Source organism: Brassica rapa, chromosome A09, assembly GCF_000309985.2.
Source record: "Brassica rapa cultivar Chiifu-401-42 chromosome A09, CAAS_Brap_v3.01, whole genome shotgun sequence".
NCBI lineage: Eukaryota > Viridiplantae > Streptophyta > Magnoliopsida > Brassicales > Brassicaceae > Brassica > Brassica rapa.
This window is the reverse complement of record NC_024803.2, coordinates 37122624-37143539: the sequence shown is the minus strand read 5'-3', so window position 1 is coordinate 37143539 and position 20916 is coordinate 37122624. Positions and strand designations below refer to the sequence as shown.

Here is a 20916-nt window from a genome sequence, read left to right as displayed (position 1 = left end):
AAAATAAAATAAACTGAAAATCAAAATATATAGAAAGAGCTTTTTGATCAATATTCCAATGAAAATTGTAGAACAATCATTACGTTTAATGTTTTATTTAATCAAATTATTGCAGACCATCATTTTGATTGACTAGAAACCCCACGAACATAAAACAACAAGTCTCGTTTCATGTCACACAATCAAGAACCGATTAAAATGCCGAATCTGTAAAAATAAACAAGAGACTTATCAAAAAAAGACGACGAAAAACACACGCGCTTTATTTGATTTAGAAACTGTTCACACGCGCCGTCACGTTGCTTCCATCATCCTTCTTCAATCCCTTTCCCTTCTCATCGCATTCTCCAAACCCGAAACCGTCCGAGCAAGACTCCGCTCCATCTCCCCCACACCCAACCTCATCTGCTCATGACGCCGAGCGAGCCGTCTCAACGCGTTTCTGATTCCGAGCCAATCGTCTTCCTCCTCGTCTCCGTCCACGATCGAAGCCAGATCGGACAACCGGATCCTCGCGTCCGAGCCACCACCACCGACGGTTTCCGCTTTCTTCGCCGCAGCGGGGAGCTCGAATCGACAGAGCGGGCACGAGTTGTGATCCGATAGCCAAGGGACGATGCAATCGGAATGGTAGATGTGACTGCACGGTAACCTCTTAGCGGATTCTCCGACGGAGAAATCCTCTTTGCAGACGGCGCAGAGCAAGACGGAATCTGGATCGGGATCCGAGGAGAGGATAGAGGACGAGATCTGGATCGTCGGAATCGAATCGATATCGGAAGATTTCAACAACGAGGAAGCGGAAGAGGAGGAGGAGGAGGAAGATCCGGAGTTCTCGGAGGCGAGATGGCGGAGGAGACGGTGGAGGTAAGGGCTGTCGAGGAGGAAGTTATCATCGGAATTAACAGTTGGATCAACGAAACACCAATCCTCATCGTCATCGTCGTCATCGTCATGATCATCTTGTTCGCCGTCGCCGATGGTAACGTCAAAGAGAGTGGGAGATGATTCGTCGTCCATACGTTCGAGGAAATCGAGGTCGCATTGGGGACATACGAGAGGAGATGAAACGGAGGATGTTGGCGAGAGGAGAGATAGGCTCATATCGCATTCGTGGCACCAGTACGTTCGCCGATCAGGCTCGCCGTGGACGGTGGTGGTGGTGGTGGTTGGAGAAGACGACATTGGGAAGTGGTGGTGGTTGTGACTTGTGAGCGAACACGAGAGGAAAAAAAAAAAAAGTTAGTGGTTGTGGTTGTTTGTATACTAGTAAGTGATAATGGATATATGATTGGTCAGAAGCCTCTCTGAAGGCCCCTTAAAGTTTGTTTCGTTGGGCCCACCATTTAACTTGGCTTTATGTGGAAGGTTTGGTGAGAGGTCTCTCTCTATTCTCAATTATTTATTCTCTCAAGTCTTTGCATATACTTGCTGCTGCTATATTATTGTCTGAAAACATTACTCTTCTCTAGGCCTGGGCGTTTGGATAACCAGTTCGGATCCGGATCGGGTTTCTCAGATTTTGGATATTTAGGAACTAGAAAAATTGGTACCGATCAGATAATTTAAAATTCCGGTCGGATATGGTTCGATACCTGTCGGATCCGGTTACATCCAAAGTAACCAAAAAATTAACGGATTCGGTACGGTTCTTAGTAGATACCAAACCATTTAATCCGGTAGAATTGAATATAATCCAAAAGAATCAATGATATTCTAAATATCCGAAAACAATAACATAACATAACCATTTTAATATAATCAAAGCAAAGTTTAATCTACAAGATCAAAACACGCATAATAGATTATTAGGGTTATCTTAATTAAGGTTTAATTCGGATCTTTCGGATACCATACGGATCCCGGGTATTATCCGTTTTCGATCCGGTATCCGAGCAAATTTTAAACTTTATCCAACCAGGTATTTTCTTGTATCCGAATCTGATCCGAAACCCGATTTTCGGGTAATTATCGGTTCGGATCTTTGGATCCGGGAAATATGCCTAAGCCTACTCTTCTCTTTTTCTCTTATGAAAGCTTGTTGTTTTGACATATAGCTTATTGTTTGTATTTATATCATCAATGTCTTACTGTTCACCCGTCTAAATCTAAATCCTAGATATAATGTATGGTATGTATCATTGTATTGAATGACAAAGATAAACTAAACACATTACCGTTCTAACTCATATAATGATTTTAAAAAATCTAACAAAAACTGCTGGCTGCTCTTACTACATTGAACCATATGAAGGATGTTGGGATTGAGCCGAGTGTCATCCACTTCACTACTTTGATAGACGGTCTGAGCCGAGCAGGGAATCTAGAAGCTTGCAAGTACTCCCATGAAATGGTGGATGTTGTTTGTTACACCTTGATGATCACAGGGTATGTTGTAGCCGGAGAGGTAGAGAAGGCGAAGGAGATGTTCAAATAGATGGTAAGAAAAAGGCAGCTGCCCAATGTCTTCACATACACCTTGATGATTCGCGGGCTGTGTGCATGGCGGGAGAGTTCAGAGGAGCGTGTTGTTTTGGTAAAGGAGATGGAAGCTTCAGGGTGTAACCCGAATATCGTAGTGTATAGTACATTGGTGAGCTATTTGAGAAAGGCATGAAGCTTACTGAGGCTGGCAAGGTAATGAGAGACATGGTGAAGAAAGGTCATTATGTTCATTTAGTTCCAAAGACGATAAAATATAGGAGATGATGTTAGGGATATTTTTTTTGTTAATTTGAGGTTGTTATTTCTCTCTTTACTGATTTTAACCTACATTATATTTTTTCTTTTCCCAAAGAAAGTTAGACAAGGAAACATATGAGTGGTTTCACTGGTAAGACTCTTAAAATTGAAAAAAATATATAAATATTTCATATTTTTATAATATTATTTCTGAAGTGAGTTTAGTATGTGTCACGTTCACTTTAATTCTTACGGTGGTTGATTTCGATGATACTTTTAATGAATCACATATATCTAATTATCATTATTAAATATTTATTCTATTTTTCTAATTTAGGTTTCCGTTTTCTTTATTTTTCAAATAACCAATACAATAAAGAAAATTTATAAATTTTAAAAACAAAAATATCTTTTATATATAGTGTAATTCATAATAAGGAAACTAAAGTTCACAAAATAATCTTGATTTTAAAGTAAAGAAATAATCTTCCCTTTAAAAGATAATCTTAAACAACATAATATATATTTTAGAAGTATTACCCATTTTATTTTAAAATCAATCTATTTCTCAAATTATTACACAATAATTTAAATAACATAAATTAAGATATCTTTAATGAATAAAATTTTATTTAATATTTCTTTTTATTTAAGTTCCCTTCTATATTTTTCAAATAACTGATAAATAAAATATTAATAAAATTTAAGACAAATAAATTTTTATATATATAATGTGATTTCATAGAAAAGGAAAGTTTAGAAAAATAATCTTGATATTAAAATAAAGAAATAATTTTCTCTTTTAAAATTTGTGGAAGCTCCATTGGTCGAGTGGTTTGTCTAAAGTTTCATTAATATTTTTACACCAGAAGATCTGGGTTTCGAATTCCAGTAAAAGCATAATTATGCGAATTAATGGAGAGAAGACTTACAAGAAATCTGCAACATGGCGTAAGGAGTACCATCATGCACGAATCCTCATAAGGCAATTAGAATCTTCTGTAATATTCTAATAGCATAATTAACCAGCGTTAAAAAAACATTATCGGTTATGTTTTTTATGTAATTTTGTACCTATCATCACTTTATTTTTATAATTTTATTTTTCTAAATTAACATATAATAAATTACTAAAAAAATCAAAATATATTTACACATCTACGATGAACAACCAAACTAATACAATGAATATAAATAGTTATACTTTAATTTGACGGAATATATGTAAGACAATATACCCACAAAATGAGTAACTAGACCAATATTTTTACTACAAAGTCAAACATTAAATTAAAAATTAGATATTTAATTTATAGTAATATTATTATACATATAAATTATAGAACATCTCAATATATTACAAATAAATATGAAATTTTCAAATAATATTATAAATATATTAACCAACTATTAAAATTAATTATTTTGTATAACTTATATATATATGCATAAGGTTTAAAAGGACTATGATTATTATATTTCTGTACGTAACTTTGAATCGTCAACACTTTTGTTTACTTTAACTCTTTGATTCTCAAAATAACATATATTAAAATCTACATAATCTTACTAAAATATGTTTACAAATCTAAGACAAGAATCAAACTACATCTAAATAAAAAAATTAATTAAAATTTTAAGCTTTACAACAAAATATTATAGTTGAATCGGAAAGTAAATGTTATCTAATATATCCAAATAATAACCAAATAGTTTAGATATTATATATCCAAAAATTATACATCTAATTAAAATAACATAATGTTATTTAAAACCATTCATATTGATTACAATATAAATAGTAGAATTATTAAAAATTAAAAATAAAATATTAATAAATTATTATAATTAATATTTTTATTTTCTAATATTTATAAACTATTATATTTTGATTTAATAAGTGAAAATATAAAATATGTTATGGTTTAATAAGTGAATTTGATTTAATATTTTGGATAAGTATTAATTAAGGAAAGCACACCCAGTATGGCAATATTCAGATTTTATTCCGCACACCCAACATAGATATCCCTAAATCTGAATCGGAGACTCCCATCCCATCCCATCCCATCATTGTCTGTTTGATGTTCTCCGCAGGTTCGTCTTTAGCGTTGTACATTGGAGATGTTCTAAGGGGAAAAGCTTGAACCTTTAGCTTCTGTTTTCTCGTTATTTTTCATATGATCAGTTTCATTGTTGTAGATGTGAAAACTAGATCTTATGGTTTGTTGTTAATCCATCAGTTGAATCATTCTGTGCTCACTTTATCTTTCAGGCGCTTTTAAGGAAGAGATTGGTTCCGTCTGTATGGATTCAAACAAGCTAGGCATGCATTGGCTCGAGAGATGCAATCAGCTGTCTCCCTCAAGAGGTTCTGGGAGAGATCTTGTCCTTACTTCCGACCAAACTTGCTGCTTCAACCTCTCTTCTCTCGAAAAAGTGGAGGTTAGATTAGTGCATACTCTTGATTTCGACGATATTGATTTCCTGCAACCGGAAGTGGGCAAAGAGGAGTGGCCTGTGATCAGGGAGAGCTTCAGAAACTTTGTGGATAGAACACTCGCTTTGCAACGCGGTTCTTCTATCAATAAGTTCTCTCTAACATATCAAGTTACCAACAACAGCGATGCGGTTTATATGCGCCGCTGGATATGCAACGTGGTTGAGCGTTGTGTTTTGGAAGTTGACCTTCGTGTGATGCCTGGTAGAAACTGGGCTTGGCTAGATGTTGATGATGTTCACGGGAAATGTCTTCTTCCTTGTCACCTCTTCAGGAGCAAGACACTGGTCAAGCTGTCTCTAGGAACAAATACTAATATTGGAAAGCTTCCTCCGGATGTGTCTCTTCCAGCGCTCAAGAGTCTCTCCATCGATTCCATCGTGTTTGCCTATAAAGATCTGTGTGATGTGCTTCTTCCTGGTTGTCCAATGCTTGAGGAGTTAACTGTTCGCCACGAGAATGACTTAAATGAGCTTTACACTTACAGCATATCTTCTCAGAGCATCAAGAAGCTAAAAGTTTACTATGATTCTAAATATCGAAATGATTATATGTCATTTGACGCCCCAAGTCTTGTCTCCCTCGACTACACTGACTATGCCTTGTATAAGTACCCACTCGTTAACTTTGAATCCTTACTCGAAGCTAAGCTGAACCTTTATTATTCTGAAAAGATCAAGAGGCCGGATATAACCGGTCTCATTATAGGGATAAGCAACGTCCAGACTCTGCATCTTTGTGGCGGTTCTGTTGATGTAAGTCTTCCAATTTTCTTTAAATAGGAGCTTTGGACAATTCTTGATAAATGTGGTTGTGTGTGTGTTTCAGGTGATTTCTCGATGTGTTAAACGTGGACTAGTTTTACCGGTGTTCAAGAATCTGGTTAAGTTATCTTTTGCAACTGGCAACAAAAAAGGTTGGAAACTGCTGCCGTATCTACTTAAACAGTCTCCAAAGGTTGAGACACTAATCATAAAGGTAAATTTCGGGACTGTTAGCAAAAATTTCTATATATGTGTAAAGAAACGTACTTAAATATCGTTGCAATGCATCTTCTTGATGCTACACCAGGGTAATGATGGTGACACATGCGATGTTACCATTGGTCTGTTGCAAGTGAAGGTGTTGGATGTTCTTGGTTATAAAGGAACTGCTAAAGAGTTCGAACACTTGAAGAGTTTGTTTGGGGGTATTGAGTGCATAGAAAAAATGCGAGTGGAGTTCGAGGAATATATGTGGTGGTGACACTATTACTTAAACCCGTAGGGATCTAGTTACCCTTGTTGGAGTTGTTGCATGCAGCGTCCCAGTGGTAGAAGTCGCATATTTCAAGTAGCTTCTTTTATACTTATAAATTGCTTCATGTCGCATTACTCTTGCATGAGCCTCTTTTCTTCCGATATTCTCGGGTTTTAGAAGTTTCACTTGATATCGCATTACTTTTGGAGTTTTTATTTGTTCATGTCGCATTACTTTTGGAGTTTTTATTTGTTCGGACTTTTGTTTTTGGAGAACCCCGTAATCCCACAAAACCTAGCTTCCTCATTGGCCTTGAGCTGCTCTTCAATGACGAAGAGATACCATTTGCTCTTCTGAAGCCCTTAAATTTGTTAATCGTAGGTATATGCAACCTAAACACATACGATATAACCTTCACAGGGCTCTGCGGTTCTCAGTTTTTTAAGGGAAACGAATAGGAGTAAACAATTTCTCTTTCCTGTGTTTGCTGCAATAAGAACATGATAACACATGCTTTCCAAAAGTGGAGAGGGACAGCTGATTTGAGAGAGTGATGGGAAAAAAAATTGGCAAACAAGACCCAAAAAAAAACCCAAAACTGACAACAGAACAAAAAAGAACACGTTGCATTTGAGAGACAACTGTGGTTGTCGTCTGACACAAATTGAAAGTCTAGTCTTTTTTTTTGTCAAAACATAGCTAAGATTTAATTTTCAGTTTTTTTTTAGCAAATTAAGCATTCATAATAATAGTCAAAAGTCACCAATTCCAGCATTCATAGTAATTAATAGACAAAAGTCACTTGAGACGATTCATTTTCTGATCGAAATGGAAACACAAAGAAAGGCAAATTAAAAAGCAAGTGTTTTTTTTTTTAAATGAAGCAAGTAAGCCCCAGACACAAAGAAAAGCAACTAAGTGATTTGCACTTCCCATCTTGAAAAGCGCCAAGTCGCTATTAAGATTTCTCCTGCTTCAACGTTGTTATCTGCAAGTGACTTGTCGTCTCTCAAAACTCCAACTAATTTTCCCCTCAACTTCAGATACTTGGAAGGAATTTGAATCACCTTCACTATTTTCTCCTTCAGACTCGCCACTTTTTCCCCAAAAAAAGACTCCACTACGATCTCAATGATCACCCTTCCATCCAATGTTGGAACACAAACCTCGATACTAGAAGGACCCTCCTCCTCCTGAACATTTGCTGGTGAGGTCTGATCATGAAAAGGGTGGTACACATGTGGTCGACTGTGAACTCGAGAGGTCTGATCATGAAAAGGGTACACATGTGCTTCACGGGTCCCCATTTTATGAAAAAACTCTTCATCCTCCATCTGAGCAAAAGAGTCTACACACTCCACAAAAGAATACAAATCATCCACATCCTTCGGCTCATCCTCCTTTTCCTCATCCCAAAGAGACTGGAAATATCTTTGAAGAACGATATCCGCCGTATAAACTAGTTCAAAATTCTTTAACACTTTGGAATAGACCTTAACAACCATGTTATAACAAGGGAACCCGCAATCACTTGGGTCCAGAAAACTAAAAAGTGGATTCCTACCCTCTTTTTCCATCAATTCACATGCGATGCGTTTTCCATACCGCGCCACAAACAAAGCCGTGAGCTTAATAATTCCAAGCACCTCGGGTGAGACAAAAAAGATAGTAGTACACCAAGAAGCGGACAGGGGCGTTCTCAGAGTATGCCCTAGCTGCGCTATCATCACGGAACGGCGTTGAGGTCGAGGCATGACATCAGAGTAGCCAACAAAGTCCATGTAGGCAAAGTAGTCTACACCACCAGTAAAAGCGTCCACTTCCATCACTCTCCTGCTCCCTCCCATTTTCACATTCTTCAGCTGAAGAAGGTGGAAAAACAACTCGAGTGCCTTGCCCATAAAATCGCAACTTCTATACACCTCTTTAGAAGGCTTCACTATTGAGGTGTAGACGCCCACAAAATTGAAAAAAAGACGCCTCCAGATATGATTAAGATTCAGAAACGCAAACTCAGTAGACGCTATCTTATTCAAAGCCTTTTTAAAAGCCATCCCATACCGGGTTACAAACACCGCTGTGAGCTTAATAGTACAAAGGTCATTGGGGCTGATACCTTGAGGAAACCCGAAGGCGATGGGGTTACACGCACGCCTAAACAAGAGACCGTGGTCAACAACATACTGAGTCATCTTCTTTTTCTACAAAAGACATAAGAATTTGAATTCAGATATAGATTACAAGGAATAATGGTACTAATAAGAAGAACCTAATTGACTACACTAAGGTGTTTTGATACGATAAAACATTAGGAGAAGAAACAGAATCGAATTGACTACACTTAGAGTTTGTGAAAAAAACTGTACCTCCATCCGAAGTAGAAAGGTGATACCAAAAGGATCTTTCATCATCACACTTTTGTCTTCTGTAGAGCGTGTTCGATCAATTTCAACAAATCTTTTGTCCTCTCTTATCCTTCGAATAGAGTTGAGGTCTGTAGGTAGTTCTAAGAAAGAATCTGAACTACCACTAGCACTAGCCCACGGAGTAATAAGTACATAGGAATTGAGGATCTTCAGTTGAACACTTTGGTCTTCGAGCTATCGTCGACTAACTTTGCTTGAAAAGCTTCAGCGTATAATTTGAGGGCTTCAGGTACTTTGCCAGGTTCTAGAGTAAGATATTGCATTGCTTTCTCAGTGCAGTAATCATACCCGCCAAACTGCGTCATTCTCTTTTTCTACAAAAGAGATAAAAATCAGTTTTAACCTAAAATTAATATTATCAAATCTACTCAACTTAGGGTTTCTATTCAGATATTGATCACCACCTAAAATTATCAAATCTATTCAGATCGGTTACGAGGAATAATAGTAATAATAAGAAAAATCGAATTGATTAAACTAATATTATGAAACAGCGTACCTCAGAGACAACCACTTTAGCGTCGATGCGACCTAACCGCCTGTAAATCGACTAGGGAGACGATGGAGGCGTTTACTTTTCTAGTTTAAAAGTACTTTATATAACTCAAAAATTAACTTAATAAAAAAAAAAGTCCACATGACACACACATACACATTTTTTTATGGCAATTGTCAATAATAACACATTTTAAAGTTTATGTCTCAAAAATAGCATTAGAAGGAGAAAGTCACAAAAATGATATTCATTAAAGGGTAAAATATCCCTAATACCCTTGGTTTAAAAACAAACAAAAATAAATAAAAAAAAAATAAAAAATGATTTTCTTTTTATAGTTTCAGATATATGTTTTCAGATTCAAAATTTTTATAACTTTCTTTTTAAAAATTTTTTTTATTTTTTTTTCAAATTTTCTTTTTATAATTTAATAATACTTTTTGAAACTGTTTTTAAAATTTTTATTTTTTATTTTAGTATTTATTTTTTATAAATTTTAAACCCTAATTCCAAAACCCATCCCTTAACTCTAAACCCTAAAGTTTGAATTAATTAACTCAAAGGGTATAAGTGTATATTTACCTCTTTAATGAAACCTATTTTTGTGACTTTGAGCCTTGAGTGCTATTTTGGAAACAAAAACTTGGTTTGGTGCTATCCTAGTCTTTTTCTCAATACTAATCTGAGTACTCTCCTATTTAAAAAAAAATCCAACTAAAAATATCTACTTATATAATATGCTATTATTACCTTTAAACAAATTCAAACAATTGATATGTGATTATGATGGTACAGATTATGATGATGATGATGATGACAATGGTACTAATTCATTAGGATCTAGATATAACAACTCATTATGTGCTAATATGTATGTTCTATGTATATCGGTTAGGTTTCTCAGTCAATTTTTTCGGTTTGATTAATAAAATTTATTTGAAGAATGTTTCAGTGAATTATGTAATCCAATTTTGTAAAACAAAATTTAATTGAAAATTTTATTAAAAAATTGACTCTCACTAGATAATAACTATATTTTTGTAAACTTGATGTGCTTCTTCTACTAAACGCGCCTATAAATACACCAATATGCTTTGCTCATAACTTCATTCACCACCTTTACTTAATTCATTCGCTCTCTCTCTCTCTCTCTCTCTCTCTCTCTCTCTCTCTCTCTCTCTCTCTCTCTCTCTCTCTCTCTCTCTCAGCTCTTTCATCACCACGCAGCAAAGAAAGACGATGGAGAAGGAGAAGAAGATGATCGTGTTGAAGAGCTCCGACGATGAATCCTTTGAAGTCGATGAAGCGGTCGTACATCAATCAGTGACACTGTCGCCTATGGTTCAAGATTGCGCCGGTCGTGAATACCCGATCAACAACGTCACAGGCAAAATCCTCAACTTAGTGGTAGAATACTGCAAGAATCACGTCGTTGTCGACGGTGGCGATTCTTCTTCCTCCTCCTCCTCCGGCGATGCTCTCAAGAAGTGGGACGATAAGTTCATCACGCAAATGGATCTGTCGACGGTCTACGATCTCATCATGGCTGCGAACTACCTAATCATCAAAGGTCTTTTTGATCTCGCTTGCCAGAGAGTCGCTGACGAGATCGCGGCATGCAAAGACCACGAGGAGATTCGCGCAACGTTGGGCATCGTGAGTGACTATACAGCAGAGGAGGAAGCAGAGGTTCTCAAGGAGAACGAGTGGGCTTTTGATTGATGAATGAATGAGCGGGTTAATCTAAACCCTAGCTAGCTACTCTTTCTTTTCGAATCTTTGTGTTTGTATGTTGTTTACGGATCTTTAGATCGATAATAGTTGAACTTGGCTTTCTTGTTTCGATTTTGATAATATCAACAGTGTTCTTGATCGTATATTAGATGAACAGAAGTCTTATAAAGCAAGTTGTTATTGATCGTATGAGTTTATGCTTTCTGAATTGGGTTTCAAAGTCGAGTCTTTACATCGATAACCATGAGAACAAGAGAGTTGTGTTCACTAAACATGACTCGTCTTTGGCTTGCAGAACAAGAAAAGGCAATTCTTGATTCTTAAACAAGATCAAGAAAACAGAGGATGATGATAAAACTGCATATATCTAGAAGAAGTTTTTGTATATGTGAAGCTTGCGTTTTAAGAAATCTTCTGTCAATGATCTTTGCACTCTATCGATTTAAAGTACTTTTGTTCATTGGCTTTCCTATGCACAAGCTCAAAACTTGTATAGCTAAATCTCTATCAAGAGAACCAGAGTTGTTTTCACTAACATGACGTGACTCTTCTTTTGGTGCTGGATAAGTTAACTCTTTATATGAACATTGCACAACATAAAAGACAAGATAAAAGCCATTCCAAAACTCTGAAAAAAAAAACAAAGTATGGTGATTATAATGTGTACATATGTAGAAGAAGGTTTTATACGTTAGAAGCCTGCTCCAGTCCAAAAATCTTGTGTCAATGATCCTTCTCTTCTACTCACTCACTCTTGCTAATTCTGATATCAAATGCTCCATCTCTTGTACCTGATTAACCTTTGACATATAGTTTCCAAACATTTTTGTGTAATGCTTTCCGTAACCTTAGAAGCTACAACAAGTGCTTCCGCTAAGTCTTTATTTTTCAATCTCTTAGTTGAATATATATATATATATGTAAAACAATACCAGCAAGCATTTGTAGTACAGAGGTTGGATTGTTTCGTTAATGTTGTGAGAGCTAGCGACTGACATCTACTGTTTTTTTCCGATATTAATGTTTTAGAAGTTTCACTTGATATCTAGTTCTTATGGTCGTTTGTTATGTGTTATGGTTTATTGGATTTAGTTGTCTTTCCATGGTTTGGAGTTTTTCTTTGTTTGGACTTTTTGTTTTTTGGAGTTTTATAAACTACCAAATTTATGCATCTTGATCATCTCCATTGGGAAGATGTAATGAAATATCTCAAAAATAATTAGTAAAATATTAGTTGAGTATTTTTCCTACTTTAAATTTGGGAACCCAAACTATATATATATATATATATCATTAATTCATTATGATGATGATAATGGTACCAATTCATTAGGGTCTAAAAATAGTAACTCCGTTGGTGTTAATGTGTATATTCCATGAATTTCGGTTAGCTTTCTCAGTTAAATAGTGGACTCTCAATAGATACTTGATGTCATGTGCGCTCGCTTCTAAAACGCCTATAAATACACTGCATGGCCTCATAGTAACTTCATTCACCACCTTTTCTAACCACTCGCTCGCTCGCTTCTTTCATTCTTCGTTCAAATCTTCTCACGAGAAAATCGCCACGCAGCAAAGAAGGACGATGGAGATGTTCGTGTTGAAGAGCTCCGACGATGAATCCTTTGAAGTCGACGAAGCGGTGGTACTTCAGTCGCAGCTCTTGTCGAATCTTTTTGAAGACTGCAGCGGCGCTCGTGAATGCAAGATTGAAGAAGTCACAGGCCAAGTCCTCTCGAAGGTGGTCGAGTACTGCAAGAGCCACGTCGTCGACGGTGGTGATTCGTCTTCCTCCTCCTCCTCCGCCGGTGATGCTCTCAAGAAGTGGGACGATAAGTTCATCACGCGAATGGATCTGTCCATGGTCCTTGACCTCATCATGACTGCGAACTACCTAAACATCAAAGGTCTTTTTGATCTCACGTGCCAGAGAGTCGCTGATGAGATCGCAGCTTGCAAAGACCATAAGGAGATTCGCACAAAGTTCGGCATCGTAAGTGACTACACAGCGGAGGAGGAAGCAGAGGTTCTCAAGGAGAACGAGTGAGAGGGTTAATCTAAACTACGATAAACATCGCTTTCTTGTTTTGAATTTTGTGGATATGAACCGTACTATGTAAAGTCTTTGGTTTCTGAAGCGATCCGTTCTTGATTCTATGAATTGAGTATTCAACTCCTTTTATGCTTTCTGCGAATTTGATCTTTACATCGATTATATTGTTGCATTGCTTCAACTTAATCCTTACCGCAAGAACCAAGAGAGTTGTGTTCACTAGACATGACTCGTCTTTGGCGTGCAGAACAAGAAAAGGCAATTTTTGATTCTTAAACAAGATTAAGAAAACAGAGGATGATGATGATAAACTTCATATATATAGAAGAAGTTTTGTACATGTGAAACTTGCGGTTTAAGAAATCTTTGCTCTCTATCGATTTAAAGTACTTTTGTTCATTGGCTTTTTCCTATGCGCAAGCTCAAAACTTGTATAGCTGCAGAACTAAATCTATATCAAGAGAACCGGAGTTGTTTTCACTAACATGACGTGACTCTTCTTTTGGTGTTGGATAAATTAACTCTTTAGCGGAACATTGCACAACATAAAAGAAAAGAGAAAGGCATTTCAAAACTCTAAAATTTGAAGTATGGTGATTATAATGTGTACATACGTAGAAGAAGGTTTTTATACGTAGAAGAAGGTTTTCACTAATTTGAAGTATGGTGATTATAATGTGTACTTACATATTTTTATTTTAGGAAAGTAACACTTGGGGTGTGCCAAAGCAGCTTACAGATTCTTCGTTTGGTGAGCGCAAGAAAGTTTCACGCCCACTGTATATTCTTACCATTTACTTATGAAGATATTTGCATAGTGTGGAGCGTATAAGGCAATATGGAGAATTGGAGATTAGTTGATGAGATGGTTCAAGATGGATATCCGACAACAGCTAAGAACGTTTAATCTGTTATGAATATGGAAGTGAGGATGCCTGACCCTTACAGCATATCGAGTCAGACCATCAAGAAGCTAACAATTTACTATGATTGTGAATATGGAAGTGATTTTATGTCATTTGACGGCCCAAGTCTTGTCTCCCTCGACTGCAGTGACTATGCCTTGTATGTGTACCCACTTGTTAACTTGGAATCCTTGGTCGAAGCTAAGCTGGTGGACCTTTGTTATTCTAAAAGGATCAAGAGGCCGGATATATCTGGTCTCCTTGTAGGGATAAGCAACGTCCAGACCCTGCATCTTTCTGTAGGTTCTGTTGATGTAAGTCTTCCCATTTTCTTTAAAGAGGAGCCTGGACATTATTTTTTAAAAAGATATCTACTTCCATTAATCTATCCGAAGATCGAGAATTCAAATGTTGATTACAAGCTTAAAAAAAATCTAATTCAAACTTAGCTTGTTTTGTTTGATCTAAGCTTGGACAATGCTTGAAAAGTTACTGTGTGTTGTGTGTTGCAGGTGATTTCAATGTGTAGAAGATGGACTAGTTTTACCGATGTTCAAGAATCTGGTTAGCTTATCTTTTGGGAGTAACCACAAACGATGTTGGAAACTGCTGCCTTATCTGCTTAAACAGTCTCCAAAGGTTGAGACAATAGTCATCAAGGTATATTTTCAGCAAGCAAAAATTTCTATATATATATGTATAAAGAAACGTTATTTTAAATCGTTGCATGCATCTTCTTTTTGATGCTTCTCCAGGGTCGTGATGGTGACACATGCGATGATACCATTGCAAGTGAAGGTGTTGGATATTCTTGTTTATAAAGGAACTGCTAAAGAGTTTGAACACTTGAAGAGTTTGCTTGGGGCAACGAAATGCAACGAAAAAGTGCGAGTGGAGTTCCACGAAAATGTGTGGTGGATGTGGATGATGACACTATTACTCAAACCCGTAGGGATCTAGTTACCCTATTTGGAGTTGTTGCAGAACCATTCCAGTGGAATGTCGAAGTCGCATATTTCAAGTAGTTTATACTTATAAATTGCTCTTGTAGGGAGCTTTCTTTTATGTAACATTAAACTCACAAGTTGTTTCATATCGCATTGCTTTTGCATGAGCCTCTTTTCTTGTCCTAAATTCATAAATAAATATTTTATATTCAAAAATTATAGATTGCTAAAGATTATAAACTCTCTTCTACTTAGATTGGTATGATGGTATACTTTATCATCATTAATCATAATCATATCAACACCATCATCATTATTAGTTTATTACTAACATCATTATTATACATATCAATGATGATGTTCAAAATTAAATAATTTGGTGCTAATGTGTATGTTCCACTGAATTTCGGTCAGCTTTTTTATTGGTTTAATGATGTAATCCATTGATATAAAATATGAAATATAAGTATATAACTGATCAGAGTTTCATAAATAATTGACTCTTTTAATAGATAAATATTAGTTAAACTTGATGAGCTTCTACTCAAATTAAGGCTTACAAATACACATGCATGTGCTGATTCATCGCTCTCTCGATTCTTTAATCTACATATTTAATCTACATCAATCAGTGTTCAGGTAAACGCTCCACAAAGATATTATGTTCATTTAGTTCCAAAATATTTATTTCCTTTTTTGTTAAATGAGGTTGTTGTCTTTCTCATTTGCATATTGTTGAAACTTACATTCTTGTTCAAAATCTCAGGCTTACTGCTTTTTCCCGATATTCTAAGGTTTTAGAAGTTTCACTTGATATCTAGTCCTTATGGTAGTTTGTTATGTGTTATGGTTTACTGGATTTAGTTTGTCTTTCCATGGTTTGGAGTTTTTCTTTGTTTGGACTTTTGTTTTTGGAGTTTTAGAAACTACCAAATTTATGCATCTTGATCATCTCCATTGGGAAGATGTAATGAAATATCTCAAAAGTAATTAGTAACATATTAGTTGAGTATTATTCCAATTTTAAATTTGGGAACCCAAACTAAGAAAAGGTCCAATTCAAAATATATACTTCATATTTTATAATTCAAACGTTGATATGATGATGGTAAAGATATACCTATCATTATGATGATGACAATGGTACCAATTCATTAGGATCTAAATGATAATTCCTTTGGTGCTATCAGAGCCGGTCCGTGTATTTACCGGGCTGGAAGCAGAACTAAGAAAAAGTGGCCTATTTATGTTTAATTATTTGTAAAAGAAACTACTTTAAAAATGTCACTGCGTAGAGTCTCGAACCCTCACCTTTACATAGCTCAAATTTCACCATTACCACTGGAGCTACTGGATAAATATTGTAAAAATGTGGCCGCTAAACTTGATAATTTAATGACGGCTGGAAGCAGCCGCTTCTCCCGCTTACCTCCAAGGCCGGCTCTGGGTGCTATTGTGCTAATGTGTATGTTCCATGAATTTCGGTTAGGTTTCTCAGTCAAATTTGTGGTTTAATTAATAAATTTATTTGAAGAACGGGCTCATAACTTCATTCAGAATATATAATTGAAAATTTCATAAATAATTGACTCTCAATCAATAGACTTGATTGATATGTGCTTCTACTAAACGCCTATAAATACACTGCATGGGCTCATAACTTCATTCACCACCTTTTCTATTCGCTCGCTCGCTCTCTTATTACTTCTTTCATCCTCCCTCGAATCTTCTTACGAGAGAACCGCCACGCAGCAAATCACGACGATGGAGAAGGAGAAGAAGATGTTCGTGTTGAAGAGCTCCGACGATGAATCCTTTGAAGTCGATGAAGCCGTCGTACTCCAATCTCAGCACTTGTCGCATGTTGTTGAAGACTGCACCGGTCGTGAACACAAGATTGAGAATGTCACAGGCAAGATCCTCGCGAAGGTGGTCGAATACTGCGAGAACCACGTCGCCGTCGTCAACGATGGTGGTGCCAATTCTTCTTCCTCCTCCTCCTCCGGTGATGCTCTCAAGAAGTGGGACGATAAGTTCATCAAGGAAATGGATATGTCCACGGTCTACGATCTCATCATGGCTGCGGACTACCTAGACATCAAAGGTCTTTTTGATCTCACGTGCCAGGGAGTCGCTGACGTGATCGCGGCATGCAAAGACCATAAGGAGATTCGTGCAACGTTCGGCCTCGTGAATGACTACACAGCAGAGGAGGAAGCAGAGGTTCTCAAGGAGAACGAGTGGGCTTTTGATTGATGAATGAATGAGCGGGTTAATCTAAACCCCTAGCTACTCTTTCTTTTCGAATCTTTGTGATCGTTTATGAGATAAACATTGCTTTCTTGTTTTGATTTTAGTGAATCTTTAGAACCTTTCTTGACTCTTACGCAAAAAGATTGAGTGAAAAACAGAGGATGTTGTTAAACTGCATATATCTAGAAGAAGTTTTGTACATTTGAAGCTTTTGCGTTTTGAGAATCTTGATTCTTCTGTCAATGATCGTTCTCTACTAACTCCCTCTTGCTAATTCTGATACCAAATGATCCATTTCTTGACTTATACCTGCAAAATGTATTGGGAGTTAAAACAACAACTTACTTTTTTTTTTTTTTTGGTCAAAAAAACAACAACTTACTTATAATACTAGTTACATACAAACAATCTTGAACCCAAATCTAAATTAATCTACTAACAAGTACCTTTGGACAAAGCTTGAATACCTTCAATCAAAGACCATTGCTCCAAACATGGACTCTGAATAATTAAGTACCATTTATAAAGCCCAACTCAGCCCATTAACCGATTCGAGAAGCCCAATAAGGAGCGGAACGTGTTTGAGTTGATGACATCATTCGCAAACAGCTCGAGGGTTTCCGCAAACTAAAGACAGAAAAAGTATCGGAGGAGGTGTGCGAGTGCGAGAGAGACAGCTATAGGGTAAAAGGGAGAGACTTTATAACTTGTTTACTTCTCCTCCTTCGGGTGCATTAAGAATCGATTGAGATGGCGAACGAAAACCCTGAGGTTGTTGTAGCTCCCGTGGTGGAGAACGGCGGCGCCGAACCCTCCTCCAAAGGAAAAGAGGAACAATCATTGGAGTCTGAGCTTTCGAAGAAGCTCGAGATTGCAGATGATGCAAAAGAGGAGAACGAAGAAGAAGCAGAAGGAAGCAAAGGTGAGTACTTTATTCTTAGTGTTCTGATTGATCACGTAGTTTTGAGCTTTTGTATCTCCAATTCAATTACCCATTAAGAGAAAAAAGGATCCTTTTGCTATCTCTCTGTGTTACTGATCAAGTAGATTGTGAAAAGGTGACGTTTTTGAATGTTTAGATTATTGATAAACAGGAACTAGCTTTCTAAGACTTGAAGTATGTTCTTGTCCCTTGTGGTTCGATGTTTTTAGATTGATCCACAAGTTTATGGTTGATTAATATATGTTACTTCGTGTTTTGTTGTTGTTTTAAGCTGAGACTTCGACGACAACGACTAAGAAGAAGAAAAAGAAGAATAAGAGCAAGTAAGAAGTGTTTCTGTTCTGTCTTTTTGTTTTGATTTGCCGCTTTTGGTGTTTGGTTTAGTGATAGTGTTTCGCTTATGTTTGCAGGAAGAAGACTCAGCAGACTGATCCACCTACAATCCCTGTTGCTAAGCTTTTCCTATCTGGAGACTTTCCTGAAGGTGAAATCCAACAGTATAAGGATGAGTAAGTTTCCTTACAACTACTCTATTTGGACAGCTTTATAGCATGCAATAAGCTTGTGGATTTAGTTCATACAACTTCTGTCTTTGCATCTGTTAAACTCCATTTCAGTCTTTTTTTTCTTGTCAAGACTCTTTGTTTGTTACCTTTTATCACACTTTTTGAACTGACATTTTAAGGGTATGGTATTGATATCTGTAATGTAGCAATTTGTGGAGGACAACATCTGAAGAGAAGAGAGAGTTGGAGCGTTTGCATAAACCAATATACAACTCTGTACGCCAAGCTGCTGAAGTTCATCGACAGGTTGACCCTATTTCTATTAAATAAATGACCATAGATTATTGATTCTTTTTTTTTTTCTGGCACTTTTCTAATATTATTTTTGCTAATTTACAGGTTAGAAAATATGTCAGAAGCATAGTGAAGCCTGGAATGCTGATGACTGATATCTGTGAGACACTTGAGGATACTGTTCGTAAGCTGATATCAGAGAACGGTCTGAAAGCTGGTATTGCTTTCCCTACAGGATGCTCGTTGAACTGGTTCGCTGCCTTCAACCTCCTCTTTCTATGCTTCTTTAGTAGTTATGTTTCTCTAATGGCTTTTTAACTCGCAGGGTTGCTGCTCACTGGACACCAAACTCCGGAGATAAGACAGTACTTCAGTACGACGATGTTATGAAGTTGGATTTTGGCACACATATTGATGGTATGGCTGCAAATGTTCTTTTCCATTTTCGTTTTTCAGAATGTCAGATAGAAATTAACATCACTTTTGTTTTTTTTGCAGGACATATTGTTGACTGTGCATTTACAGTTGCGTTCAATCCTATGTATGATCCTCTCTTAGCAGCCTCCCGTGAAGCTACTTATACCGGAATCAAGGTACTGATTGTTCTCTTGGCTAATATCCACTGTATTATGAACGTACAACTACTAGTAGGATGAATCATTTTTGTAGTGCTTTGTTCTACTCAGCTTGCTTGATTATGCTGTCTCTTGTCCTGTCTCTATAATGGAAATGTAACTGAGTTTTGCGCTTATAAGCATATAGATAAGCTCACTGTAAAAGTGATTTCATTTACGCTTTGAATTGTTAGGAACCTCATAGTTATTACTCTTAACCTTTCTGGTGTGTTTTTTTTGGCTGGTTCAGGAAGCTGGAATCGATGTTCGTCTATGCGACATTGGCGCTGCCATTCAGGAGGTCATGGAGTCTTATGAGGTTGAAATCAATGGAAAAGTCTTCCCAGGTACTGATATCTAATGTCAAATATCTAATAACCACTGTTAACACCAGTGCCAGTTTCGACAAAACTTAAAATGTTTTGTCCTTTTTGTTAGTTAAAAGTATCCGGAACTTAAATGGGCATAGCATTGGACCATATCAGATACATGCTGGCAAATCAGTTCCTATCGTTAAAGGAGGCGAGCAGACAAAGATGGAAGAGGGTGAATTCTATGCCATCGAAACATTCGGATCAACTGGTATAGAAAACTCAGCTCATGGTCACTGCTTCTCTGAGGTTCAATAATGATTGATCCTCTATATTTTGATGTTCTATTTGTTTGCAGGGAAAGGATTTGTGAGAGAAGACTTGGAATGTAGCCACTACATGAAGAATTTTGATGCTGGCCATGTCCCTTTGAGGTTGCCTAGAGCAAAACAACTCCTCGCCACCATCAACAACAATTTCTCTACTCTAGCCTTCTGCAGAAGGTACTTGGACCGCATTGGTGAAACCAAATACTTGATGGCTTTAAAGAATCTGTGCGATGCCGGCATTGTTCAGGTAAACACTCTTCTCACACACCAGTCTAAATGATTACAAGGAGAGGAAAAAAAAGATCTAAAACTTCTTCTCTTTTTTTTTGTTTTCAGCCGTATCCTCCTCTGTGTGATGTGAAGGGAAGCTATGTATCACAATATGAGCACACCATTTTACTCCGACCGACTTGCAAAGAAGTTGTTTCCAAGGGAGATGACTACTGATTTAATCAGATCCTCTGTTTTATTTACTCTGTTCTTTTCATATCATATACTTTTCTTGAGAGTACTGATTCAGATCCTCAGTTTTTTACTCTGTTCTTTTCATCTCATATACTAATCTTGAGAGTTGAGATTGTAAACTAGATTTTATGTTTCGTCGTTATTGAACTCTTTATAAAACTTTCAATGGTTGGTTGTTCAAAACACTGTGTATTTGCATTAAAGAAGATAAAGAAATAG

At 36.7% G+C, this 20916-nt stretch overlaps 7 protein-coding genes across 8 annotated transcripts; 5 read left to right on the top strand and 2 right to left on the bottom strand.

Annotated features, from left to right (window-relative positions):
- Positions 1–79: 79 nt before the first annotated feature.
- On the bottom strand, positions 80–1407 carry LOC103841859 (E3 ubiquitin-protein ligase RDUF2). Its single transcript, XM_009118435.3, has one exon. It carries the CDS (start codon positions 1183–1185, stop codon positions 319–321), a length of 867 nt encoding a protein of 288 aa, XP_009116683.2. The 5' UTR covers positions 1186–1407; the 3' UTR covers positions 80–318.
- A 242-nt stretch (positions 1408–1649) lies between these two features.
- Positions 1650–7303, top strand: LOC103842344 (F-box/LRR-repeat protein At1g06630-like). Of its 2 annotated transcripts, XR_004451433.1 has the most exons (5): positions 1650–4779; positions 4958–5937; positions 6011–6160; positions 6254–6500; positions 6695–7303. XR_004451433.1 is itself a non-coding variant. In XM_033280103.1 (4 exons), exons 1-4 carry the CDS (start codon positions 4767–4769, stop codon positions 6425–6427), a joined length of 1317 nt encoding a protein of 438 aa, XP_033135994.1. In that variant the 5' UTR covers positions 1650–4766; the 3' UTR covers positions 6428–6669. The 2 variants fall into 2 exon arrangements, 1 of the variants encoding a protein (XP_033135994.1); XM_033280103.1 differs by lacking the exon at positions 6695–7303 and having other exon boundaries at positions 6254–6669.
- Positions 7304–7325: 22 nt separating this feature from the next.
- LOC103841858 lies at positions 7326–9527 on the bottom strand. Its single transcript, XM_009118434.3, has 3 exons — positions 9347–9527; positions 8788–9161; positions 7326–8622 (listed from the first exon to the last, which is right to left on the bottom strand). The coding sequence occupies exons 2-3, from the start codon at positions 8830–8832 to the stop codon at positions 7336–7338; spliced, it is 1332 nt and encodes a 443-aa protein (XP_009116682.1). The 5' UTR covers positions 8833–9161; positions 9347–9527; the 3' UTR covers positions 7326–7335.
- A 327-nt stretch (positions 9528–9854) lies between these two features.
- Positions 9855–17436, top strand: LOC103841857 (SKP1-like protein 13). The gene has a single exon (XM_033280161.1). The coding sequence runs from the start codon at positions 10583–10585 to the stop codon at positions 11063–11065; it is 483 nt and encodes a 160-aa protein (XP_033136052.1). The 5' UTR covers positions 9855–10582; the 3' UTR covers positions 11066–17436.
- LOC103841856 (SKP1-like protein 13) lies at positions 12449–17436 on the top strand. Its single transcript, XM_033280156.1, has one exon. The coding sequence runs from the start codon at positions 12507–12509 to the stop codon at positions 13122–13124; it is 618 nt and encodes a 205-aa protein (XP_033136047.1). The 5' UTR covers positions 12449–12506; the 3' UTR covers positions 13125–17436.
- LOC103841855 (SKP1-like protein 1A) lies at positions 16526–17758 on the top strand. The gene has a single exon (XM_009118431.3). The coding sequence runs from the start codon at positions 16747–16749 to the stop codon at positions 17236–17238; it is 492 nt and encodes a 163-aa protein (XP_009116679.2). The 5' UTR covers positions 16526–16746; the 3' UTR covers positions 17239–17758.
- Positions 17759–17833: 75 nt separating this feature from the next.
- Positions 17834–20880, top strand: LOC103841854 (methionine aminopeptidase 2B). The gene is made up of 11 exons (XM_009118430.2): positions 17834–18157; positions 18450–18501; positions 18589–18687; positions 18891–18990; positions 19084–19229; positions 19304–19395; positions 19477–19571; positions 19843–19939; positions 20031–20174; positions 20262–20479; positions 20569–20880. Exons 1-11 carry the CDS (start codon positions 17986–17988, stop codon positions 20677–20679), a joined length of 1326 nt encoding a protein of 441 aa, XP_009116678.2. The 5' UTR covers positions 17834–17985; the 3' UTR covers positions 20680–20880.
- Positions 20881–20916: the final 36 nt, after the last annotated feature.